The sequence below is a fragment of the Agelaius tricolor genome, unplaced genomic scaffold, assembly GCF_023055355.1.
Source record: "Agelaius tricolor isolate 1412-34295 unplaced genomic scaffold, bAgeTri1.0.p SCAF_78, whole genome shotgun sequence".
In the NCBI taxonomy this organism is placed as follows: Eukaryota; Metazoa; Chordata; class Aves; order Passeriformes; family Icteridae; genus Agelaius; species Agelaius tricolor.
This window is the reverse complement of record NW_027269338.1, coordinates 271,043-297,483: the sequence shown is the minus strand read 5'-3', so window position 1 is coordinate 297,483 and position 26,441 is coordinate 271,043. Positions and strand designations below refer to the sequence as shown.

General features: G+C 54.7%; 1 protein-coding gene across 19 annotated transcripts in view; it reads left to right on the top strand.

The window, feature by feature from the left end:
• Positions 1 to 82: 82 nt before the first annotated feature.
• The window catches only part of SCRIB (scribble planar cell polarity protein), a 137,402-nt gene continuing 111,043 nt past the window's right edge, over positions 83 to 26,441 (top strand). For all 19 annotated transcript variants that reach the window (XM_071418128.1, XM_071418140.1, XM_071418139.1 and 16 more), the window contains exons 1-5: positions 83 to 484; positions 23,872 to 23,989; positions 24,168 to 24,246; positions 25,589 to 25,678; positions 26,299 to 26,355. In XM_071418128.1, the coding sequence (XP_071274229.1) occupies positions 323 to 484; positions 23,872 to 23,989; positions 24,168 to 24,246; positions 25,589 to 25,678; positions 26,299 to 26,355 (506 nt within the window). In that variant the 5' untranslated portion in view covers positions 83 to 322. The remainder of the gene's footprint in view (positions 485 to 23,871; positions 23,990 to 24,167; positions 24,247 to 25,588; positions 25,679 to 26,298; positions 26,356 to 26,441) is intronic.

Below are 26,441 nucleotides of genomic sequence, written 5' to 3'. Positions count from 1 at the left end.
ACTCCATTTCCCAGCATTCCCTTTCCCAGCACTCCATTTCCCGTTTCCCGGACTCCGTTTCCCAGGCGCACCCGCGGAGGGCGGCGCGGCCCGGGAGCGGCCGGGAGCGGCGGCAGGCCAGGGCGGCGGAGCCGAGTGGAGCGGAGCGGGGCGGGGGCGCTGCCGCAGCCGCAGCGGGAGCAGCCCGGCCCGGCCCGGCCCGGCGCGGCGCGGCCCCCGCACATCCGGGCGCTGCCGCAGGCCCGGCCCGTGCTCCCGTGGCGGCGCGGCCCGGGTGCTGCCGGGCGGCCCGGCCCGTGCTGTGGCGGCGCGGCCCGGCGCGATGCTGCGCTGCATGCCGCCGCTCTGGCGCTGCAACCGGCACGTGGAGGCGCTGGACCGGCGGCACTGCTCGCTGCAGGCCGTGCCCGAGGAGATCTACCGCTACAGCCGCTCGCTGGAGGAGCTGCTGCTGGACGCCAACCAGCTCCGCGAGCTGCCCAAGGTGAGCCCCGCCGCGCCGGCCCCGCCGCTCCCGAGCGCTATCCCGGCCTGCGCCGCCCCGCCCGGCCCGGCCGAGCCCTCCCGTGCTCCGCGGCCGGCACCGAGCGCTTCGGGGGCCCCGGGGCTCCGTGCGGCCATCCCGGGCCGGGGAGGAGCCCCTCGGCCGCGAGCGGCATCGCGGCTGACGCCCAGCGGGATAAAGAGGTCCCCTGTACCCGGGTCATCGGGATAAAGGGGTCCCCTGCCCGCCCGGGAGATCCTGTACCCGGGTCACCGGGATAAAGGGGTCCCCCTGCCCACCCGGGAGATCCTGTACCCGGGTCACCGGGATAAAGGGGTCCCCCTGCCCACCCGGGAGATGCTGTACCCGGGTCAGCGGGATAAAGGGATCCCCTGCCCGCCCGGGAGATCCTGTACCCGGGTCACCGGGATAAAGGGGTCCCCCTGCCCACCCGGGAGATGCTGTACCCGGGTCAGCGGGATAAAGGGATCCCCTGCCCGCCCGGGAGATCCTTTACCCGGGTCAGTGGGATAAAGGGATCCCCTGCCCGCCCGGGAGATCCTTTACCCGGGTCAGTGGGATAAAGGGGTCCCCTGCCCACCAGGGAGATCCTTTACCCGGGTCATCAGCCCTGTGACAGTCACAGCCACTGCCAAGCCAAGCATAGCATGAATTAAAAAACTCTGGTCTAGGCAGTAAGCTGCAAAAAGTGTCAGGTAAGTTAATGAAAAGTGATAGAACTGCTTTGTAGTTATGATCATAACTATGATGCTGGAGCATCTCTGCCATGCTGACAGGCTGGGGGTGTTTGGCCTCAAGAAGAGAAGCTCTGGGGAGAGCTCAGAGCCCCTTGCAGCGCCCAAAGGGGCTCCAGGAGAGATGGAGGGGCACTTGGGATAAGGGGGAATGGGGGGAATGGCTTCCCACTGCCAGAGGGCAGGGTTAAAGGCGTTATTGGGAAAAAATGATTTCCTGAAGGGTGGTGAGGCCCTGGCACAGGCTGCCCAGAGCAGCTGTACCTGCCCCGTTCCTGGCAGGGTCCAAGGCCAGGTGGGACCGGGCTTGGAGCAGCCTGAGACAGTGGAAGTGGCCCTGCCCGTGGCCAGGGATACCTGTCCATACGCACTTCCCTCATGGAAGGGGAGTAGGACCGAGTGGTGTTTGAGATCCCTTGCATCCCAACCCAGTCCATGATCTGGGGCTGCAGCCTGCACTTGCAGCTTCTGTTCTGTCCAGCACAGAGCTCTGCCCACAGGAGCACCAGGATAAGCTGCTCCATGCCACCGTGAGCCCTGCAGGGCTCAGGATGGAGATCTGCCCTGCTGCCAGCTTGGCCCAGCATCTCCTGCCTCCCCAGGGTTTGCTTTTGCAGGGCAGGGTGCTGGGACGGGGGAGCTCTCGTGGTTGGTCCTGGAGCACCATCCAACCATGGTGTTCCCTTTCTGCCTGGGATGCTGCAGGTGGGAATTTGAGCCTGCCTCTGGGGAAGGAAAAGGCTTGGAGACAGTAACTGGGCTGTGGGATACTCTAGAGGAAGTTTTATTGTGTATCCCCTTTGGAAACTGTGTGATTTTTAAAAGTTATTGAAGTTCTGCCTGTGCCAGAAAGAGGAGGTGTTTGGCTGCCCTGTGTTTGGAGAGATGCTCTTCAGGGAATGCTGACTGAGTTGTGTGTTTATTAAAAAAATTGAGAGGTGGGTCATTAGCTTTCAATGTTTTTGTTGAGTACTGACATGTTACGGATTTTGCCATCAAGTGTAGATAAAATAAACCCTTACTAAGCAGAAACTCAGTTTTGATTCAGGCCAGAGTGATTTGGTTCAGTTTTGTTAACACATACAAACATCCACACCTGAGCAGGTTCTCTTGTGTGGAAGCAGCAGTTGCTGCTGTGGTGTTTTTGGGTTCAGTTTCTCTTTCCTGCTTGTCTCTTCCTGGTGAGCTGGGCTGCCTGTGGCATTCAGTGTGAGGCTGTTCAGGTGTGGAGACACCAGTGAGAGCCTCTGAGCTCTTCTCTCAGGTAGCTCAGCATCTTGCTGTACTCTAGGCAGAAAGATTTCCCAGGCTGCTGGAAAATGTGTGTGTTGTGGGCAGGCTGGGGCTGGGCATGGCTGTGAGTCTGTCTGCAGAGGAGGTGATTGTGACACACCCACGGAGCAGAACCTTCTGGGCCCTGTGCTCTCAGCTCTGTGTACCCTGCTGAGCAGCCACAGCCTGGCCTTCTGCTCCACTGGACCCCTGGAACTGGGACAGACTGGGGTTTGTGAGCTTGGAAGAGCATCTTTAGGATTGTAAATGCAGATTTTACACTGGGTTTTTGCTTAGTCTATAATTGTGTGGGTGCAATCCAGCCTGTGATGGCAGGTGCTGTGTGCGTGCCCTCAGTGCCCTCCTGAGCCACCCAAAGAGCTTCTGTGTCACAGAGCTGTGGCATCTGTTCAGCCTGGAGCATCAGAGCTGCTTCCATGGCCTGTGCTGGGCTCACGGGCTCCTCTCTGGGTTATCCTGGGTTCACAGGCCCCTCTCTGGGTTATCCTGGGCTCACAGGCTCCTCTCTGGGTTATCCTGGGCTCACGGGCCCCTCTCTGGGTTATCCTGGGTTCACAGGCCCCTCTCTGGGTTATCCTGGGCTCACGGGCCCCTCTCTGGGCTGTGCTGGGCTCACGGGCCCCTCTCTGGGCTGTGCTGGGCTCACGGGCCCCTCTCTGGGTTATCCTGGGCTCACGGGCTCCTCTCTGGGCTGTGCTGGGCTCACGGGCTCCTCTCTGGGCTGTGCTGGGCTCACGGGCCCTTCTCTGGGTTATCCTGGGCTCACGGGCCCCTCTCTGGGTTATCCTGGGCTCACGGGCCCCTCTCTGGGCTGTGCTGGGCTCACGGGCCCCTCTCTGGGCTGTGCTGGGCTCACGGGCCCCTCTCTGGGTTATCCTGGGCTCACGGGCCCCTCTCTGGCCTGTGCTGGGCTCACGGGCCCCTCTCTGGGTTATCCTGGGTTCACGGGTTCCTCTCTGGGCTGTACTGGGCTCACGGGCTCCTCTCTGGCCTGTGCTGGGCTCACAGGCCCCTCTCTGGGTTATCCTGGGTTCACGGGTTCCTCTCTGGGCTGTACTGGGCTCACGGGCTCCTCTCTGGCCTGTGCTGGGCTCACAGGCCCCTCTCTGGGTTATCCTGGGTTCACGGGTTCCTCTCTGGGCTGTACTGGGCTCACGGGCCCCTCTCTGGGCTGTGCTGGGCTCACGGGCCCCTCTCTGGGTTATCCTGGGCTCACAGGCTCCTCTCTGGCCTGTGCTGGGCTCACGGGCTCCTCTCTGGCCTGTGCTGGGCTCATGGGCTCCTCTCTGGGCTGTGCTGGGCTCACGGGCCCCTCTCTGGTCTGTGCTGGGTTCACGGGCCCCTCTCTGGGTTATCCTGGGCTCACAGGCCCCTCTCTGGGCTGTGCTGGGCTCATGGGCTCCTCTCTGGGCTGTCAGTTCCCGTTCTGGAACCTCCTGGCAAAGAGTTATGAGAGGAACAAATGGAACAGAGCAGTGAGATGCTGGTCCCCTGGTCTCAGGAGATGGAGTAAAGAGGATGGGGAGAGCAAGGGGTGTGACCAGACCCAGTGTACAACAGCTTTGCATAATGGAGGTGAAGGCTTTCAGGGTGTCTGCATCTGTCTGGGAAAGGTGGTGAAAGGTGGAGCCATTCCCCAAACCATTCCCCATTCCATGGCAGGGGCCTGGAGGGTGAATGATGGCCCAGAGGAGGGGACAGGGAGCCGCTGCTGCTGCTTGCAGGAGAGCACTGAGTGCAACCAAAGAGGGCTCAGTTCAGAGCTAATGACATCATTCTTCATGCAAAATGTAGTTTAACTGAGCTGCAGAACCACTTGGCATATGGCATAACAGTGCTGTGGGTTAGCACGAGCTCAGGAGAGAGCTGGAGTAGTTCAGGAAGGAGAAAACAACCAAAACTGAGGGTCTGCAGAGACACCACTGTGTGTTTGCACTCCCTCCTGAGAGAGGCCTGGAGGGAGTTTGGCTTGGCTGTACTCACACTCTTCCTTCCCAGCCCCTGTCTGGAGCTGCCCAGGGCTTTCTGTGGCCATGCTGGGTGTCCTCCCATCCCCAGCCAGAGCTCAGTGCCCTCACAGGTGAGCATCAGGTACACCTGAAAGGAGAGCAGCCCCAAATGCTGCTGCTCCTGAGAGCAGCCAGGGAGTGTGGGCATGCCAGAGGATGGAGACATGCTGGGCAGAGAGAGCAGAGTCCCCTCTGTCCCTCCCTTCCCAGCCCCTCCAGGTTCCCTGTGGCTGCTCCAGAGGCACGTGAGGAGGAGGAGGAGGAGGAGATCTGCAGGAACAAGGAAGCAGGTTTGACCCACCTTAGGTGTGACCCAGTGTGTGTCCTGAAGGTTCCCTGAGCTGTGCCAAGGTGCCTTTGGTCCCAGGCACACAGGTCACTGCAGGAAGGGCGTTTTTTGAGGATATTCCTGTTGGCAGGGACAGACACCTAAGGCAGGAGTAGGAATCTGTGTGGTATGAGGTGAATACAGTGATGAAAATTGAAAATAAGCTGCCCTTCCACCAGGAGGAGGGAAGGTGGGAGCGCTGGGTCAGGCACACGCTGTCCCTGGAGGATGGTGCTGGGAAAGCTCTCTGGCTGGGGCAGGGGGATGATTTCCAGGTGAGGAGCCCTTGATGGAAACAAGGCCTTTTTTGGGAAGGAGACCCTGGGAGGAGGAGGAGGAGGGTTTGTGCTTGTCATGAGGTGGAGAAAGGGCAGTGTGCTTGTTTCACAGGAGGGGCTGCACGTGTCCATTCCCTGGGAGAGGGTCTGAAGGACACAGGGATGGGAAGATCTGTCAGAAAAGTGGGAATGAGAGAGCAGGCACAGCCCTGGGCAGCAAGGTTGTATTTGAGGGGCTCAGGCAGGGCTTTTAGGGAAAGAATTCCCTGTGGAGGTGATTTTGGAGGTGAAAGGATTGGAAGGGTGCCTTTTGGGAAGGTCTCTTGAAAATCCCTGAGTTTATATGGTTTATCTGAGTTTAATGGTTCCTCTTCTGAGGGTTTCTTACCCAGCACCAGCTGGGAGTTTCAGACTGTCTTTTCTGTGTCCTTATTTCACCTGTTTCAGAAACATGGCATCTCCTGCTCTTTCTGTGGCACCGTTTTCCTCTGCAGGATTTCCAGTGCCCTTTATGCTGGTGCTGTGCTCCAGATCCCATGGGATGCTCTGCCCATCTCCTGGATTTCTGAGTGACACTGCTGTGCCTTCCTCGCCTCTCCCTCTCTCCATCCTGCAGTGTCAGGTCCTCTTCTGGCTGCTCTTGCTTCTTTTTCACCTGTCCCTTGTGGAAACTTTGCCTGTTTTGAGCCTAAATTTCCCCTCAGGGTGGCTGTGCTTGGGCAGTTTGGAGGGATGGATTAAATCTGTGTGGGAGCATCTGCTGCCCCATTGCAGGGATTTGCTGACAGGGCGATACCACACGATTTAATGGAAAATGATAAATTCCCCTTGATAAGCTGCTTGTGCTTTCCACGAGGGTGTCTGAATTCCAGAGGTGGAAAACACTGGCTCTGTGCTGATTTCTGCTGTGCCCATCTTGCAGAGAGTGGTGGCTGCAGGATCTCTGCAGGAGCAGGGTGCAGAGCAGTTTTGGTGGTGAGAGTTCTGGAGGTACAGCTGGCTAAATCACTGTGTTGGAGCTGCATAACAACACCGTCATCCAGGCCACTCCTGAGCACTTGAGAAGTACGGGTCTCACTCAGCAGGAAGGAATGAACACATTCCATGGAATTTGGAGCACTCGGAGGTGGCAAACAGAGCCGGTCACAACCCAGAAGGATCCAGAGACTCTTGGTGTGCTTTTGGAGGAGTGCTCCAGTTTGGAGTGTGGGGAGGGAGGCTGGAGGAAGCCTGGGTGGAGCAGAGCTGGTTGGACCTGGTGTAGGAGGACAAGAGGGTGGAGCTGAGTAGGAACTGAAATCCTGAACAAGTCTGAGCAGAGGGAGGAGACCTCGGAGCTCTGGTGTGTCAGCATGAGCCTGACCCTGTGCCCAGGGACAGGCTGCTGGACACCTCCCGGGGGAGTGCTGGGCTGGAAGTGTCTGAGGCTGTGGGCTGTGCAGAGGGGGAACCCCAGGGCTGGCTGTGGCCCCAGGCCTTTTAGCAGTGCTGGTGCTGAAGAGGGAAGCCCCAGGCTTTTCTCATACAGGGGCTGCAGTTCCTCACTGCAGCTCCCATGCTGCACTGAGCCCAGTGCAGAAAACACTCTTCTCACTGCCAGTGAGCTGATACCCACTTGCACTGGAAGCTGTGGGAGACACTGGGGAGAGGAGCCCATTTCTGTCCAGGGCAGGTCCTGCCCTGTTTGGGCTTGTTGCTGTTTGCATCATGGCAAGGCCCTTTGGAACCAGCCAGGTTCCAGCAGCTCCTCCATCATGGCAAGGCCCTTTGAAACCAGCCAGGTTTCAGCAGCTGCTCCTGTTTGGCTGCCGTGGCCTGGGGTGAGAGCATCCCCATGCTGTGTTCAGAGCCAGGATCCCACCAGGAGCTGGGATCCCACTGGACCTGGGAGCCAGGATCCCACCGGGAACCAGGATCCTGCCCAGGGCCAGGATCCCACTGGGAGTTGGGATCCCACCACACCCGGGAGCCAGGATCCCATTAGGAGCTGGGATCCCACTGGGAGCCGGAATCCCACCACACCTGGGAGCCAAGATCCCACCAGGAATCAGGATCCCACTGCGCCTGTGAACCAGGATCTGCGGGGGGCTGGGATCCCACTGCACCTGGCAGCCAAGATCCCACCAGGAGTCAGGATCCCACCGGGAATTGGGATACCACTGGCAGCAAGGATCCAATTGGGAGCCAGGATCCCACAGGGAATCAGGATCCCACTGCACCCAGGAGCTGGGATCCCCCTGGGAATCAGGATCCCATGCCAGCCAGGATCCAACTGGGAGCTGGGATCCCCCCAGGAACCAGGATCCCACTGCACCTGGGAGCCGGGATCCCACTGGGAATCAGGATCCCACTGGCAGCCAGGATCCCACTGCACCCGGGAGAAGCTCAAGGCCATGCTTGTCCCTCTCTCCCAAAGCAAAAAGGGGCCTCGCAACACTAATTAAGAGCAGCTTTTAATTTCCTGGCATGTGAAGGCTGTAAGGAGGATCTTGGGGTTTATTTACTTCTATGGAAGAGTAAAGCTTCTCCTTCTAATCTCTGTATTAATAGCCCTTCCCTGAGAAAGTCAGGGAGCCAGGAGTGCTCTGTGGAGCCAGCCTTGGAGCCTGCCAAGGCTTGATGTGGGGTGGGCACCTCCTCTAGCTCTGGATGTGGCTCTTTCTATCCCAGGCTGTGTCAGAGCTGCAGCTGCATTTGCTTAACAAAACCAGCCAACAAACTGGTTTCACTTGCTGGTTGTGGGACTCGTGTGTGGAGCCAGCACAGCTCTGGGTGCTTTGCAGGATTCCAGCAGCCCTGTGGGTTACTGGGACAGCTGGATGTGTGTTTGTCTCTCCAAAAGCCATGTGTCCTGCATTGCTGCTGCCCAGAAAGTAGAATAAATGCAGGCCATCTCCCCTGCACCCTCCCCTGGTGACAGCAGAGGTGTAGGATCTGTGCTGGGGTGGCAGCAGCCAAACACAGGCTCAGTCATGGAGAAAAGAGCTGATAAAACTCTTGGATATACGAACAGGGAACAGGAAAGAGGCACACAGGTGGATTTTATGCTTGAGGTCTGGGAAAGGGAAGTGACTGTTAGCATTCAGTTCTCTGAGGTGTGTTCAGCTCTGTGGCACAGGTGTGGGGGTGCTGCCAGCCTGTGTCTCCCCACCAGCTCTGGCCTTGGAGGGGGTTCAGGTGTGTGGAATGGGAGGTGCAGAGGCAGCTGGGCAGTAGAGGGGTTTAGAGGAGTAAGAAATGATGAAAATTCACGTGGCCGTGGTTGGAATGGCTCTGCCTCTCACCAGCCCTTGCTTGGCACTGGTTTGGTACCTGCAGGGAGGCCAGAGGTGGAAGCACCTGCTCATCCTTCCTGGGTTCTTCTAAAGCTCTCTGTAGGTCGCTGCTGGGTGATTTCACACCTGCCCCGTGTGTGCTGCTGCCAGCTGGGTTTGCTGTGCCCCTCTTGGGGCTGGTTGCCTGTGTCAGTCCCCAGCCCCAGCTGCTGTTCCCAAGGCTGTCTCTGATGTGGCATTGCAGAGGCCCTGCCTGCTCCTCCCAGGTGTCTCAGGTTCCCTTTGGTGCTGCTGAGGATCTGCCAGGGAGAATTAGTTCATTGATGGCTGGAGGTAGGGGCAGGGCTGGGTTAACCCCTTCAGCTCTCCTCTGACCTGTTCTGTGTGTTTGCTGCATTCTGGGGCCTGTTTTGGCATCTCCCTGGCAGGAGCTTGGCTGAGGCAGGGGTGGGGCGTGGTGGATGGAAGGATGGATGCTCAGCTGTGTGCTGAGCAGGGGGATGTGGCAGCACAGCACCTCTGTGGGCTCTGGCTCCTCGCTCCATTCCTGGTTCAGGGCATTTACTGGTGTATGTCTGAGCTGTTCCCCTGGAGCTGCTCCAGCACCTTCTTCCTTGTCCTCTTCCTGCTCAGGGGAGGTGTTTGGGTACACTTAACTCTTCCTCAAGACTTCTCCAGTCCCCCAGATGTGCTTTCCTGCACCCCAAGGGTACAGGCTGCCTTTGAGTCCCCCACTTTGCACCAGTTACTGGGCTTGGTCTCATTGCCATGTCCCTGAAACATTCCTAGTTTCAGGGTTAGACCTGGTTTGTTGGGTTTTTTTGGTGGTTTTAAGGTGCCTCACTGTGCTGGAAATGTATCTGTTGGATAAACCCACTTAGGATTTCTGCCTCTGGAAAACACAATCTGATTGAAAACAATTGCAACAGGTTATTGTATAATACAACTTCTGGCATTTTTCCCCTCTGCTAATAGCTGTGGCATTACAGATCAGTCAATTACTTTTTTGTAGTTTTGAAGTTGACCCTTCTTTGCTGAGAGGGTGGTGTAGAAGTACATGGTGTCCCTTGGCTGAATTGTGGGGCTGGTTCCCAGTGTTCCATCAGGAACTAGAGGGACTGTGAAATATGGTTTATGGATAATTAGTTTCTTATCGATAGAGATGGAGAAATTGGAATGCAAAATACCAGCTTGTGGTTCTTCCTATGTGTTCTCAGCTCTCTAGCTGAAGCTGAAGACAATGGGCATCCCTTACAATGTTTCCTGTGAAAGTTTCTGTACATTGAAGTGGAATACAAAGGAAATACCCCAACAGCTTCTAGAACATGTCAAAATCATATGAATTTTGGTAACACGAAGGAAGTTTATTAATTTTGTGCATATCCACTGGAGTTCTTCAAAACATGAAACCATTAGGGTATATCAGAAATTAGTGAGACCCAAAAAGAGGCATTTGGATGATAATGGAGCTCATGAGAGAAGCACTCCTCCTTAACACCAGGACTCAGTGGGGACAAGGCATCTGTTTCCTGAAAAATTAAGACTCTGAATTATGCTGCTTTTCAATGAGAAACAAAACTAATGCCTGCTGTCTTTACCATGAAAAAATTGTCAGAAAGTACCACATATCTCACTGACTCAACAGCTTGGTGATCAGAGGTATTCATCAAAATTTTAGGAACATCACATCCTGAATGAAAAACCAAGGAGGAGGTGATTCCTGAGGTGCAGGTGTGCCAGGGAGGGGCCTGGCTGGGAAAACTTCAATGTTCAAATCAGAAAGGGGCAGAGGTGCTTGGGTGGAAGCTGGGGTGTGCTGGGTTTGGCTGCTTCACCTGCACCCAGGATGCTCTCCCTGAACTGATCTCCACAGCTCTCTCCAGAGTAATGATTTCACTCCAGTGCTTCTCTACATGCACAGTTAAGAATTTCTTCCATGTATGTAATTTAACCAGGCAGGAGGCACCTGCTCTGCAGCAGCTGGAGGAGACAGCACTGCATATAACATCACTGAACATGTAGAAATACTTTTTTATAATTCTCTAGGAGAATTATAGGAGATTGGCCTACTACTCTGACAGAAGGTACTTGAGGCTACACTATTTTAATGCTTGATACAGGAATACCACCAGATTAAAATGTGATTTGGATTTTTTTTTTTTCCAAAAGCAAAAGCAAATTTTTTAAAGTGACTGAGGTCCTTAAAGTAGGTACAATGTGTAGTGGTTCTGTTATGGAAAAAATTAGTCACAGAATCATTGAGGCTGGAAAAGACCTTCAAGATCGAGTCCTACCTTTGAACACTGTTTTGTCAACTAAACCACAGCCCTCAGTGCCATGATTATTTTGTATATTCCAGTATATTTATATAGTGGAATATATTAAATATATTCATTCACAGACCAAGGTGGAGGCTGTGAGTGCTGGGGTTGTATGGAATATGGCCTGCACATATTCCATTGAAATATATGGAATAATATACTGTATATATATGAATAATATACTGTATATATATGAATATATATATATATATATATATACACATACATATTTATATACTGGAATATATGAAATATATTCATATATTTACAGTATATTATTCCATATATTTCAGTGGAAAGTGCCCCTGAATGCCCCGTGCCTGCCACAGGCAGTTCTGGTCCTTCCTTTCTTGCCCCATCCCACTGCACAGACCCAGGTGGGGGCTGTGAGTGCTGGGGTTGTGCTGAGGGCCCCTCTTCACCCAGCCAGAGGCGGCTGCTGCTGCTGTTGTTGCTGCTGCTGCTGCTGCTGCTGCTGCTGCTGCTGCTGCCGCTGCCTCGTGTGCAGGATCAGCGTGGGAGCACCGATCACTCCCCAGCCTCGGCAGCAGGGGGATGCTGGTTGTGGTGTCTGGGTTGAATCCTGGCTCAGCACTGCCCTTCTGGGGTTGGTTTGTTGTTTCACCTGGAGCAGGGGCTGCTCCCTGCTCCTGGCCGTGTGCTGTGTGCCCAGCAGCTGCTGCCCCGGCCCCTCTGAAGGGGACAGCATTCCTCAGCCCTGCTGCAGCTGCCAAGCCTTGGCTCCCAGACAGTCGCTTTGTCTTCGCTGGAATGTATTCCCAGCCCCTGAGTGCTTTTAGATTTTGGCAGTGCATTCCTCAGGGCCCGATTCGGGGTTAAATAGTCGGAAATCCGCCGGGCTGCAGGGGAGGGCCGTGTGGGGCTGGCAGGGAGCCGCCTGCTGGGGCTGCCCTGCTGCTCCCTGCCTCCAGCGTGGGCAGGAGCGTGTGGGGCCGCTCCTGTGGCTGCCCCAGTGCCCCTGCCCTGCCTCACCAGCCCCTCTGTGCCTCTCCTGCTGCGGGCACACAAGGAGCGTCCTCTCTGTCCTCTTCTCCATGCCCTCTGCCATGGCTCTGGCTGCAGAGCTGAGCGTGGCTGGCATGCCAGCAGTGTCTCTTTGGGACTGAATTGCCACCTTTCAGGTGCTGGTGACCGTGTGCCTGCAGCCACAGTCACTAGCCATGTCCCTCATATCTTCCCCTCCAAGTTGTGTCTTCCTCCTTGATTTTTTCCCCTGCTTTTGCAACATCTGTGAAGTTAGTTTTGGCCTCTTTTGGTCCTTTGCACTGCGCCTGATTTCCTCCCAGACCACTTTCTTGTAGTCACTAAATCTCTGGATTTTCTGGGGTTTTTATGGTTGGTTTTTTTTTTTCAATTGCATTTCATTTGATCATATCTCCTTTCCAGAGTCTCTTTTCTATTTCACAAGATCCCATTTTGAGGATCGTTTTGTTTCCAGGCCACAGTTCACTAGCCTGGAACTGGTTCAGGGTCTGGCTGTAAATGCTGTGAGGAGGGGAGAAGGAAGCACTGGTGGTGAATTGCCACCTCTCAGGTGCTGGTGACCGTGTGCCTGCAGCCAGAGTGTTTCACTGGCCTGGAGGTGGTTCAGGATGTGGCTGTAAATGCTGTGAGGAGGGGAGAAGGAAGCCCTGGTGGGGTGGGACAGCTGGGAAGGTGTGGTGTTGGGGGGCAGCTGGTCTGTGTCCAGTGCCTGAGGTGGCTCAGACCAAGTCCCCAGGTAAAGGACACCTGCAGGGTGGCTGTGGTGCCCTCCCTGTGGCACCAGGGTGCCTCTGGGGCTGCTCTGCTGGAGCTCCACACTGATGTTCCCATCTCTCAGCAGTGTGATAGCTTGTTTGACCTCAGCTCGGGTTAACTCAGTTATCCTCATCAGATTTCAGTGATTCTTCTTGGATTGAGCTATTCTGGGAAGCACCATTGCCTTCCTGGTTTCTGTCTGTAGGGAGAGGTGTCTCTTGGGTTTGCTGCACTGCTGTTACCTGGAGGCACTGGGCTGTGCTGGAGGTGAGTCCTGCTCTGCTGGGGGAGCTGTGCAGCCTCTGGAGCCGGGCCTGGGCTGCCCAGCCATGGCACACAGGTGTGGCAGGTTCTGTGGCCTCACCTGTGCCATGCTGCCTCGGAGCACTGGGAAGTGCTGGGTTTCACCCTAGAGCTGATCAGCTCCTGGCTGTTTTGCTTTGCAGCCGCTGCTTCCAGCTCCTCCTGACTCTGTCCCAGGCTGGATTCCCCCAGAGACAAGGCACTGGCACAGGTGTGAGATCTCTCAGCACACCTGTGGAAGGAGGGCCCCAGGTCTCTTCACACTTCACCTGTAGGTGTCTGAGGCAGGCTGGGTGTCCCAGTGCCCAGCTGTGGAGCATGCAGCAGCTCTGCTTCCTCCAGGGACAGGAGGAACATGCTGAGCCCATGTTTAACCAGGAAAATGGAAAGGAAACACAAGGCTCAGATGCATGAGCTGGTTTTGCTGCCAGCATTTGAGGAGCTGCTGTGTTGCAATGCTGACAGATGGATGGACAGACACCTCCTGCCTGCAGTGCAGGGTCCCATGCATTCATCCAGCCTGGAGACAAGCTCAGAGCTCATCCAGGAGCCCAGCCCATGGTGGCATGGGAAGCGGGCCTTCCTGCTGGTGAATCACAAGGAGCATTGTAATTATTTTCCTGCTGCACAGTCTGATGCTGCCTTTAATTAAACATGTGCTGTCCTGCTGGAGGCAGGGATTGCTCCAGCAGGGCTGGACAGGTGGACTTGAAAACCTCTGAGGAGAAACGAGGGGTGAGGAGACTGAGGAGCACCTGAGCATGGGCACTTCCAGGGCTGAAGGGTTGGCAAAACCTCTGCCTTGGAGCCCCTTAGCTCCTGTTGGAGGAGCGGTCACACAACAGGCGCTGCTGGGGTGCTCGGTCCCTGAAGAAAATCACGTGTTACCAGCACTGCTGGCCCAGGGCTGGTGTCTGGGGCAGCCTGGCTTGTCACAGGTTGTTTTTGGGGAAGAGGAGTGTGGGAGAACAGGTTGTAAAAGAATAGAGACGGTGCTGAAGGCAATCTCACCCCTAATGAATTGCAGCTGTACTAATTACCAAAGACTGGGAACAGCCTTGCCCTTAATAGGTCACAGCTGTGTCCAATAAGGATGGGTGTTAGAAAAGAGGGGGTTAGCTGTCTGAGAGTGCTTCAGAGTCAGAGCTTGCTGGCTGTGCTGTGAGCAGGAAGGGTCAGGATGTGCTGTGAGGGACAGACAGGGTCGGGTGGCTGCGCAAGGGACAGGAAGGAGGTGGCTGGTCCTGCAGAAAGAAGAGGGAAGGCGAGAAGGAGGCAATGTTGTGTGGAGCTGCCCAGGAAGTTTACAGAGAAGGTATGAGAGCTTTTTTCACTGTCAGATAATAAACTGATGGTGCCAGTCAGTTTGAGTCTGCTGTTAATTGGTGCCAAACACCAGCTCTGATAAATGGTGCCCTATGTGAGGAGAGGACACCTACAAGAGAGGAGGTGTCTGAGCCCTGCTGTTTGGGTAGCAGAGCTGGGAGCACCATGGTGGTTTGGCTGCAGGAGCAGATTCTCTGTCCCATTCCAGAGCCAAGATTGTGCTTGTGGTGTAGAGTCTGTTCCTGATTCCAGCTGTGCAAATTGTCACACCTGGTTCCGGAGCCCTTGGCCTGAGTGTGACATTGCTGTGGCTCTGTGGTTAAGCTGGTGCTTGCCTCCTCTTCCCCTGACACGTGTCCTGCTCTGCTCCAGCAGTGCTGCTGTTTGTTACCTGCAGAGGTTCTGCACTGGAACCTGCCTAAAGCTGCTTGGCTGGGGGAGGGATGTCCCCAGAGCCTGTGGGGACACTGAGCAGCCTCCCCTTTCCTCTCTGCTGCTGGCAGGAGGGTCCTGGGGCCAAGGCAGCTCCAAGAGCTGTCTGTGCTGAGGACAGCATGGCTCCTTCTCCACAGAAACTGGTGGAGTAGCCCAGCTGTCTGTCTGTCTGTCCTCCTCTGTGTCTTCACCGATGGGGATGGCTCTGGTACAGGTGAGGACATGAGGTGATGCTGGGGAACAAAAACTCCCCCATGTCCTGGCTCCCATGGCATGATCAGAGTAGGCACCAGGTGAAGGGAGAGCTGGAGCTTAGCCCTGGTTAGGCCAGAAACCCTTTTTTTGTAGCCTCAGGAAAACAAAGGTTTGGACAAGAGTGGCGGTGCTGACCTGGGGGGGGGGATCAGCTCGCATGCAGACACGTTTGGTGTTTTCCAGGTGCCAGGCTCAGCAGCCAGACACGTTCTGTGTTTCCTTGGCAGTGCAGCTGCATCTCCTGCAGGTGGGACAGGAGCACCCAGGGCTGGAGTTGCCGTTGTGGGCACAGGGATGGGCACGGGGCTCGGTGCTTGCTGCAGGCACCAGCAGGCTGCCAGAGGAGCTCAGTGCCTCTGTCCCTGACCCTGCCAAGCTCCCTCAGGGTGTTCCAGGCCTGCAGCCCGTTCCCCCTCCTGCCTGAGCAGCTGCAGCAGCGGCCTGGGCCAGCGTGGGGGTGGCTGTGGTGGCCCAGCACTGTCACCCCAGAGCCAGGCTGCCTCTCTGTCCCCAATCCTCATGGCTGGCTTTCCAGGCCTGCCCTTGGGACTTGGCTGTTTCTGGGAAACGGCATAGCTGAGTGGTGGCTCAGAGGGTTTGTCCTGAGCCTTTTATCTATTGTCCTTTCTCCTTTTTTCATTTTCCACCTCTTGGTCTGCCTGAATGAATGAGTGGGGGGCGGACCAAGGCTCTGCCAAGCATCAGCTGCAGCAGGAGGGAGACGTGGGGGTGGTGTCTGAATTCCTGGCATCACTGGACACTGTGGTTCTCTTAGATCACCTAACAGCTCCAGCAGCCCTTTGTTCATGTCCTGGGGCTCTGCTGCAGCCTCAGCACTCTTGCTGGGAGCTTCACAGACACGTCACATCAGCTGGAGAAACACAACTTGAAGGCTTGGTCATGGCAGAGAGGGCATGGAACCTGCTGCAGACGGTTCCTTAAGGACAGAGAATGGGCTTAGAAGGCCTTTGAGATTCTGCTGTATGTGTGCATGTCTCATGTGCCTCTGATGTGTGTGTACCTGTGTGTGACTGCTGTGTGTGCATGTCTCATGTACCTCTGCTGTGTGAGTACATGTGTGTGACTGCTGTGTGTGCATGTCTCATGTACCTCTGCTGTGTGAGTACATGTGTGTGACTGCTGTGTGTGCGTGTCTCATGTACCTCTGCTGTGTGAGTACATGTGTGTGACTGCTGTGTGTGCCTGTCTCATGTACCTCTGCTGTTTGAGTACATGTGTGTGACTGCTGTGTGCGTGTCACATGTGCCTCTGCTGTGTGAGTACGTGTGTGTGACTGCTGTGTGTGCGTGTCACATGTGCCTCTGCTGTGTGAGTACGTGTGTGTGACCGCTGTGTGTGCGTGTCACATGTGCCTCTGCTGTGTGAGTACGTGTGTGTGACCGCTGTGTGTGCGTGTCACATGTGCCTCTGCTGTGTGAGTACGTGTGTGTGACTGCTGTGTATGTCTCATGTACCTCTGCTGTGTGTGTACATGTGTGTGACTGCTGTGTGTGCGTGTCACATGTGCCTCTGCTGTGTGAGTACATGTGTGTGACTGCTCTGTGTGTGTGTCACATGTGACTGCTGTGTGAGTACATGTGTGTGACTGCTGTGTGTGCGTGTCACGTGTGACTCCGATGTGTGAGTACATGCGTGTGACTGCTGTGTGTGCGTGTCACATGTGCCTCTGCTGTGTGAGTACGTGTGTGACTGCTGTGTGTGCGTGTCACATGTGCCTCTGCTGTGTGAGTACATGTGTGTGACTGCTGTGTGTGCGTGTCACGTGTGACTCTGCTGTGTGAGTACATGTGTGTGACTGCTGTGTGTGCGTGTCTCATGTGCCTCTGATGTGTGTGCATGTCACGTGTGACTCTGCTGTGTGTGCATGTCACAAGACATCGCTGTGTGTGCACCCCCTGCCCCAGGTGCTGCAGCTGACCTCTCTCTGAGCAGAGCTTGGACTGCCTGGGACAACAGGTCCCTCCCAGCCTCTCCCCCTGCGTGGCTCTGCATTGATCTGTGCTGCAGGTTGCCTTTTGGAATGAGCTGCTGTCCCTGACAGCCTGTCCCTCCTCCAGAACCTTTTGCTGTTCTGGGGCTGTTGGCTCTCCAGAGCATCCCCTGCTGTCTGGACATGCCCTGCAGCTCTGTTCTGGAGTCTGCAGGGCCTGGGACGCCTGCCTGGTGCTGCTCCAGGCTGCGAGGACAGGTTCAGTCTCTGGGGCAGGGCAGGAGGTGCCTGCTGCAGGTTTGGAGCAGGACAGTTGTTTCCCCATGCAGGGAGTGAGGAAGGGGTGTAGGGGGATACAGTATGGGTAAATGAAGGTGGTGTAGAATGTAATCCTATCCCCAAATTACTAAAGATTAGGAGCAGGCCTGATGTTAACAGGCCACACCTGTAGCAAATAAGTAGAGTGGTATAAAAGTGTGGATTGGTGGGAGCTGGAGTTAGTTGGCTGCTGCAAGGACAAGGAGGAGTCGGTGCTAGAGGAGCTGCCTACAAGAAACATCAAGGAGGTATGAAACTCTGGCAATATGGAGCCTTTGCACTGTAATGACAGGGGTCCTGTTGTCCCTGCTCAGGAGTGGCTCGTCTCCTTATCCTGATGTTGGCCAGTGCCTCTTCCAGTGCCACCCATCCTGCTGCTGGCCCATCGTGCCATGCAGGGTTATGAGGGCAGAGGGTGTTCCTGGCTCTGGTGGCATCTCCTTCCTCCTGGGAGCACTCTGCTTCCCTGTGGACCTGGAGCTGTGCCCTGCCCGAGGTACAGGCACGCCTCGTGACTCCCCAGGGGCAGGGACTTGGGTGCCTGTGCCCCTGGCTGGCTGGAAAGCTCTGCCATGGGTGTTGGGCAGCCTGGAGAATCATGTGCAGGGTCAGCCGCGGGTGCCTGGGGCTGCCCAGGTGTTCCCCTGCTCAGCAGGAGCCAGAGTGAGTCTGCCAGGGGAGGCTGTGTGTGCTGCTACCAGTGTGTCTGGTTTCCCAAACCGGCTGAGCCTGTTCCTGTTTCTGTGGGTAACCCCAGTCCAGCCCCGTGTGGGGTGTGGGAATGTTCCTGGGGCAGGACTGGCCTCCCCTCTGAGGGTGAGCGTGGCTGGGCTGGCTCTGCCTCACAGAATCACAGAATAATGAGGTTGGAAGAGACCTCTAAGATCATTGGGTCCAACCTATACCCTAACACCTCAACCAGACTATAGCACCCAGTGCCATGTCCAGTCTTTTTTAAACACACCCAGAGATGGTGATTCTACCACCTGCCTGGGAAGAGCATTCCAGTGCTTTATTATTCTTTCAGTGAAAAATTTCTTCCTAATATTCAACCTATACCTTCCCTGACATAGCTGGACACTGTTGTCCTCTGGTTCTGTCAGTGCTGCTGGGTGGAAGAGACCGACCCCACCTGGCTACAGCCTTCCCTGAGGAAGGTGTAGAGAGCAAAAGGTCATCTCTGAGCCTCCCCTTCTCCAGGCTGAACAGCCCCAGCTCCTTCAAATGTTCCTCATAGGGCTTGTGTTCCTCCTCTTCTCCAGGCTAAACAGCCCCAGCTCCTTCAAATGTTCCTCACAGGGTTTGTGTTCTCCTCCAGGCTGAACACCCCCAGCTCCTTCAAACATTCCTCACAGGGTTTGTGTTCTCCTCTTCTCCAGGCTGAACAGCCCCAGCTCCTTCAAGCGTTCCTCACAGGGTTTGTGTTCCTCCTCTTCTCCAGGCTGAACAGCCCCAGCTCCTTCAAACATGGCTTGTGTTCTTCTTCTTCTCCAGGCTGAGCACCCCCAGCTCCTTCAAATGTTCCTCACAGGGTCTGTGTTCCTCCTCTTCTCCAGGCTGAGCACCCCAGCTCCTTCAAGTGTTCCTCACAGGGTTTGTGTTCCTCCTCTTCTCTAGGCTGAGCACCCCCAGCTCCTTCAAGCATTCCTCACGGGGTTTGTGTTCCCAGCCCCTCACCAGCCTCATTGCCCTCCTCTGGCCACTCTCAAGCATCTCAACATCCTTCCCAAACTGAGGGCCCAGAACTGGACACAGTGCTTGCCTGCTGCAGGCTGACCTGGAAGGGCTCATTTTGGGCACAGCTTTGGCTGTCACCCTGTGATCCTGCTGTCAGCACTGGGTATTCCTCTTCCATAAACTGATGCCAAATGCAGTGCTCTGGATCAAGAGGCTCGCTAATAATTGCGTGGGGCTTTCATCCTTTCTCTCTCCTGCATAGATCAGCCAGTTGGAACGGGCCCAGAGGAGGCCACAGAGATGATTAGAGGGCTGGACACCCCTCCAGTGATGAAAGGCTGAGAGACCTGGGATTGTTCAGCTGGGAGAAGAGAGGGCTCTGGGAGACCTTAGTGCAGGCTTTCAGTACCTGCAGGGGCTGCAGGAAAGCTGGACAGGGACTTTGCACAAGGACTTGGAGGGACAGCACAAGGGAAAACAGCTTCCCACTGCCAGAGGGCAGGGATGGATGGGATATTGGGCAGGAATGGTTCCCTGGGAGGGTGGGGAGGCCCTGGCACAGGGTCCCCAGAGCAGCTCTGGCTGCCCCATCCCTGGAAACGTCCAAGGCCAGGCTGGATGGGGTTTGGAGCAACCTGGGCTAGTGGAAGGTGTCTCTGCCCATGGCAACAAGTGGGACTGGGTGGTGTTGAAGGTCCCTTTCTACCCAAACCTTTCTATGGTTTGGCACCCCAAAACTGCCATCACATAACTTCCAGTCAAAACAGAGTTCAGCACTGAAAACCCAGTTCCAGGTGTCTCCATTCTCCAGTTTAGGGGGAAAAAACCCACCCTGTGACAAGGACAGGATGCAGAAAGGAAGAGACGGGTCTGTAGAGGGGAGCTGTGGGTGTGTAGGGATTGTGGGGTGTCACTGGGCAGGGTTTGGCTCATGAGGAAGCCCCAGATTCTGCTGGTTCCATCTCATGGGTGCTGTTGATCCCCCTCAGTATGTGACTGGCAGCAGCAGCGAGGGGTCTTTGAGGGGTTTGATTGGTTTCACAGAGGCTGTGACCCACTGGAGCCAAGAGGCTGCCCTGGAGGGATCTTTATTTGGTGGAGCCAGGGGCCCAGAGGCGTTTTGGGCCATCCCCCATGGTTTGAGCAGCCTGCCCTGCCTCATCCTGATCCTGTCCTGAGCAGGAGGCTGGGCTGGAGATCTCCCAGGTACCTTCCAACATGAATTATTCCATGTATATCATGGGTGATATGCAAAGGATTGGAAGGATGTTATATCAGGTTATAGCTCAGTCTGTTTTGACTGAAAAATCCATGGGTCTGGCTTGCCTTTTTTGACTTTTTAAAAGACTGAAGTACCTGAATTTAGTTTCAGAACTTAGCAAAAACACTTGGATGTGTTTGCATACATTTGGCTCTCAAGGGGCTGCTGAGGGAGGATGTTACAACTGAAAACCTGCTGAAGCCTGAATTTCAGTTTTCTGCCTTTTTTTGCAATGTTGTCATTTTGTGGAGCATTTCTTATCTGTTGGCATATGTTTTTTTACAAACTCTTTATACCTGTCCCTAATTAGTGACTATTTCATATATTTCCAGTTGGCTGCACTGTGGCTGCTCTGGGTATTGTAAGAGCTCATGTCCCTGAATTTGAATTGTAGGACAGTTTTGTAGCTGTTTTCTGCCTTATCTACCCTGTGAATACTCCCATGCTTCAACAGAGAATATCTTTGTAATGCACCCTGCTTTGCAAAGGCTTTTTCCCCCAGTTACACCCAGCTGCTATTATGTTGGTAACCCCTAATCTTTAGCTTTTTTGCTTTTTTTTTTTTTTTTTTTTTTTTTTTTTTTTTTTTTTTTTTTTTTTTTGTTAGTGATAACTTCCATCACACTCTGAACTGCTGGAATATTCCTGTGCTGGTCCTTGTGGGCTTTGGGCTGCCAGGAAACAGGGAGAGATTGGGCTTACCTTTTTTTTCTTCTTCAAACTTTTATTTTTAATGTACTCTGAGTCCAGTTTGGACATTGAGGGATATGGGTTGGGCAGATTTGGTGGTGTTTTGTTTTATAAATCAGAAAACGTTGAAGCTGGGGGAGTTTCTCTTTATTTGAGATATTAAATGTGGTGCCAAATCCAGGGGTTTGCTTTGTCAGCTCTGGGAATTGGGGTAAGCTTTGGTTAGCAAAAGGGATAATTGCCAGTCTGCAGAGACGTGTAATCACTCTTAGTTCTAGTAAGAATTTTTTAATCAGTTTGTTCTCACTTTCAAGTGTCACAAGTGAATCTCCTGTGCAACCTTTGCTTTGAGTTGTTGGGCTGAGCTGGAGTCTTCAGCTCCCAGAACACTGAGCTGGAAATGACGTGGAAATTCATGTCAGAGGCAGCGTTTGCAGCCCTTGGTCACATCCTCTTGCCATCTCTCTTTGGCAAATGTAAATCCTGCGTTCAGGCACGAAAACACTGTGATTCTCACGTTTGTTTTTCTGGCTACCCCTGATGGCTGTTGGCTGGTTTTACTTTTTGTCACATCTAAATGTTTTATTCAGGTCCAGTGTAAGTGATTCTGCCAAGTGGGATGCAGCTCCTGCAGCTCTGCACATGGGCTGTGCCCAGCTCTGGCAGTGCCAGGGGGTTTAGAAACCTTTTTTCTCAGAAAAAGGAAGGAATTTGGAGCTGCTGCACCATGCATAGCCTGGGTTTATTCATTTAATAAACCTAATATCATTTAAAAGTGTGGAGATGTGTTCCGAGGCCACCTGTGCCCTGGGCAGCAGTGCTGCAGCCTGGGCTGTGGGTGCTCAGCCCCTGTGGTTATTTTCCAGTGTGCAGACTCTGGCAGGCCAGCACCATGTCTTGTCTGGAATTTCCTTGCATTCTAAAATTAGGAGAAGGCTCTAGGAAACAATAGCAAATCAAGTCTGTAAACTCCTGCTCCCCTGGACCTTTGTTGTCATTTAGACTTTCACCCACTTCCTTTTCACTGAGCTGGTCTGCATTAGATAAACAGAGTTAAACAGAGCCACTGATGAGCTGGTGAGAGGGGTTATTTTTTAAATTTATTTACTCATTACACAATTATTATAATTCTTTAGGACATGAGAGGTGTGAAGTTCCCATCAGTGCTGTTGGTCCCTGGTCACTCCCCCTGTGCAGAGTGGAAGCAGGGCAGCAGCAGGGGCTGTGCTGGGGTTTGTGCCCCTCAGACACACACACCTGTGCCCAGCAGTGTGTCCTGTGGGGCTGGGAGCTGCAGAGCCTTGGGTGTGTGCAGAAACTGCTCCAGGTACACCTGCAGAGCTCCTGGCTGTCGCTGCAGGAGGGGAGCAGCTCGCCTGTGCCCTGTGCATCTTCTCAGGGTCTGTTTGCTCCTCCCTTGTCTGCTCTGTGCTCTCATTTTCCACAGTGTTGGGGGTCCTGAGGGTGCCCCACACCTGAAGGTACCTGCAGGTGTTCCTGGGGAGCTCTGCCCAGCAGCTCCTGTGCAGGTGGGCACCTGGAAAGGCACCTGGAGAGGCACCAGGAGTTCCTGGGGAGCTCTGCCCAGCAGCTCCTGTGCAGGTGGGCACCTGGAGAGGCACCTGAGGAGGGAGGTTCAGAGCCTGCTCTGGTTTGGTGCCTGTCAGTGTGGGCTGCAGGAGGAGCCCTGACTCTGGCTGTGCTTTGGGACCTCAGGATGACCCCAGGGCTGCCTCTCCTGCGCTGCTGTGACCCCTCCCTGCCTCTGCTGAGGACAAGCACGGGGTGATGTAATTTGGACATGGCCTGTGCATGTCCCTGCACAGACCTGAGTTCGTCCTCGGTCACTTGAGAGCGTTTTCTGCAGTGGCCCCACATTGTTGTTTGTTGTTCCCAGTGCTCCGAAACACTCCAGGAAATGCAGCAAACACCCCAGCCCTGGTTCCCATCCTGTCCAGGAGCTGACCTCTGGCAGTGGTTAGAATCAGCTGCAGTATGTGGTCAGTTGATAATTACAGTACATTGTGTTTACTGAGCTCGCTGGGGCTGTGGTGCCTTGGAGGAGTGATTGGTGGATCCTGGAATTTGCCATTTGCAGCTGATGGACTCCTGGGAGCCCCAAGGGGCGTGTGGAAAAGTCAGATGTTGTGAGGGCCCTTCCAGCCACCATTCCTATGGCTGTGGTGTTTCTAGAAAGGAGTTTTTGTGCCTTGTCTAGCTCAGTGTTACCTGGGGCCATGCTGACAGCTCACCTGTGCCTTTTCCACCTGGCACAAGCCTGTCCCTGATGGTGTGGGGACCTGCCCCTGATGTCCTGACCAAGCATGCTGCACAGCAGCAGGGCAGCTCTCTGGGCTGCTGCTTTCCTTGTGTTTCTCCTTTGTTGTCCCTTCTGGACCTGCCCCACAAACTCAAGTGTCTGCTGCAAGCTGATCCGGGTGACTTCCCTGTGGTGCTGGGCTTCAGAGCCTGAGGGGAGCTGTTATTGTAGGAAACAGGCAATGTGTGATCTGTGTTCTCTGCAGGAGGGAGGAGAGCAGTGGGGTCCCAAAAGCTAAATCAGTGATCAACCTGAACTCATTCATGCCTTTTTTCGTGTACCCTCATCCCTTGTCACCATCATATTTTCTGAAAAATCCCCTTGCCCAGGATTCTTCTCCTGGGAAGCTGAGAAGCCTCAGAGAAAAAGGAAAACAATAATTATCTGATTTGCTTCTCCTGTGTTTTGCTGCTTTGGAATGTGTTTGGACATTGTTTACCAACAGGTGGTTGTTTCATTGGTTTCATGTGAATTGTTTTTACTTATTGGGCAATTGCGGCCAAGTTGTGTGAGGCTCTGGAGAGTCATGAGTTTTTTGTTAGTATCTTTTAGCCTTCTGTCTGTATCCTTTCTGTATTCTTTATTATAGTATTCTTTAATATAATATAGATCATAAAATAGTAAATGAGCCTTCTAAGCATGTCAGATTTGTCACTCCTCACCTTTGTCGCAGGTACAAGAACCCCTCGTAGCCCTTCATGGGGATTCTGATCCACGCAGTGACTGCCCCTGCTGGGATGGGGTGCTGGGTGGGAGCAGGCAGGGTCTCGGGGGGATGCTCTGGGTGTTCCCCAGAGCTGCTGCTGACCCCGTTGTGTCCCTTTGTCTCAGCCTTTCTTCAGGCTGCTGAACCTGCGCAAGCTGGGCCTGAGCGACAATGAGATCCAGAGGCTGCCCCCCGAGGTGGCCAACTTCATGCAGCTGGTGGAGCTGGACATCTCCCGCAACGGTGAGGCCAGAGCTGGGCAGCAGCAGTGCCCAAACCCCACAGTGCCCCCGGGCTGGGGAGAAGCTGTGCCCTTCCTTGCCCTCAGCACTCCTCTGCTCTGAAGTGTCTCAGGCTGCCACCACTACCTGCTGTCCCATTTGCTCAGGCCTCTTTTGTTCTTTCACCTGTTTTTTTCCAGACATTCCAGAAATTCCTGAAAGCATCAAGTTCTGCAAATCCCTGGAAATCGCAGACTTCAGTGGGAATCCTCTCTCCAGGTAGGAAGGCACGTGCACCCCGTTAGTCCAGCTGAGAAGGAGAAGTGGAATTGCACATTGTGCCTGGCTTTCTCTGATCTTCATCTTGTAATTGCGTCCCCTGTCAAGCCAAGGCTGGGGTTGCCCTGCCTCTTCCAAAGCTGCAGTGTCTGCTCTCCTGGCCCTGGAAGTGTTCCTGGCACTCTCCTGGCACTGGAACACTTGGTGGTGGAGGAGCTGGTTGAGCTCCATCCTCAGGGCCCGGGGCTGCGGGTGATGAGCTGCTGTTGTGCTGGTGCCAACAGTGAGGACTTGTGTCCTCTTGCAATGAGTTTGTCACTCCCTTTGCACTGGTCACAAACCAGAATGCAGAGCGGAAAAAGCCTGCATGCCATCTTCTAACCCCAGACCCCCTTCTGGGCCCCACTCTCAGCCCTTTTTGCCCCCTCTTAGCCCCTTTTCCACCTCTCTGTTACTCAGAACTGAGGACAGCCATGGTTTGTACCCTTCTTCCCTCAGTGCCCAGAGCTGTGCCCAAGCAGGAATTGTCTTTCAGTACTCTGGAGCTTTTAATACATAAATTTGGGATTCAGCGTGGCTGCCTGCCTCAGTGAGCCACGTTTCCAGGCACTGGTGTCATGCTGCAGGGGTCCCTGCAGGTGCCACTGTGGCCCCAGGTGTCCCTTTGTGCTCAGGGCAGGTGCTGCCCAGGTTTGAGGCACATTTGACTCTGCTCCCTCTCCTGGTCCCAGGCCCTGCTGGAGTGGGACAGGCTTCCCTCCCTGTTGGTGACAGTCCCTGTACCACAGGAGTCACCAGCACTTCTGCAGCAGGAGTTACTTGTCAGAGCTTTTTCTGCTCAGGGTTCAGATGAGTTGGGGGGTGGGTGCTGAGGGGGCTCTATGAGCTGCCTGTGGAAGCAAAGGAATTTCCTCCAGGAATTTCCTTCCAGGGTTTTTCCCTGTTCTGTCTCACCTTGGGTGTGTTGTGATGGTGCTTGGCCCTGGGGAATGCTGCAGTGTCATCTGCAGGGATGTCCTTTGTTTTGGGCACTTGGAATGCTTGGGAGCCCTCCTTTCCTCAAGAGTAAATGCTCCCATGGCGTGGTTTAGTCTGGGATTTGTGCTCAAGCACTGCAGGGCTGGGTTTGCCATCCTGGACAGGTAATGCCTGGTGCAAGTGGGTTTTGTGGTCTGGGAAGCAGAGCTTGTCCTGGATCAGCAGCCAGGGTTGGTGATGGTTCCTGTTCTCCTTTCCACACGTTGATGCCAACTGGGATGAGATTGGCTTTGTGGATCTAAGTGTTTTGGGGCATTCTGTGCTTTGCACACAGCATTAATGGGGTCTGTTCGTGTTCTCACAGGCTGCCCGAGGGCTTCACCCAGCTCCGGAGCCTGGGCCACTTGGCCCTGAACGATGTGTCCCTGCAGAGCCTCCCCACTGACATTGGGAAGTGAGTATGGCCTGTTCTGGCAGCCCCTGGGGAGGGGCTGGGCTGGGGACACCTTGCTGCTGGCACCAGGACATGGCAGGACCTGGAGGGACAAGCCAGGTGCAGCTTTGGGTTGTTAAAAGAGCTTCCTACTAATCCCAGCTGCTTCTCCTGCTGGGGTTTGTGGCACAGCAAGGATTGATCCAGTCTTCTCAAATCCAGTTTTCCCCTGTGTTCTGAGTGCCCATTTGCCCCTTTCCAAGCAGGTGTGGGCTGCCTGATGATGTTTGATTCAGATTTATGCTGCTGGCCAGTGGCCTTGTGGGGTGCAGTGCCTCTCCCATGGGGTTTGCCTTTCCTCGTGAGAGGGGTTTGACCTTTTTGGGCAGACAGCCCTGTTGTGGCAGCGTGTTCCTTGTCCTGAGTGTGAGCACAGTGTTGTTCCTTGTGGCTGCAGCAAGCACCCGTGTCCACCAGAGCCATTTTCATCGTGTTGCTGTTCACATCTCCATCCACGTGTGCACATCCATGCATTGCACAGGACACCAGGGGTGGTGCCAAGGGAAGGGACATGAGCAGCCCCTTGTATCCCTGAGCCCTGTCCAGTGAACCTGGCTTTCTTGCTCCCTTTTCTCTTGCAGTTTGGCAAACCTGGTGACTTTGGAGCTGCGTGAGAACCTGCTAAAGACTCTCCCCACGTGAGTGTCTGTCTGGGGGCTGCAGGAGTCTCCTGCCTGGTCCTTCTTGCTGGATTTCCCTCAGGGACCAGTGCAGGCACCATCAC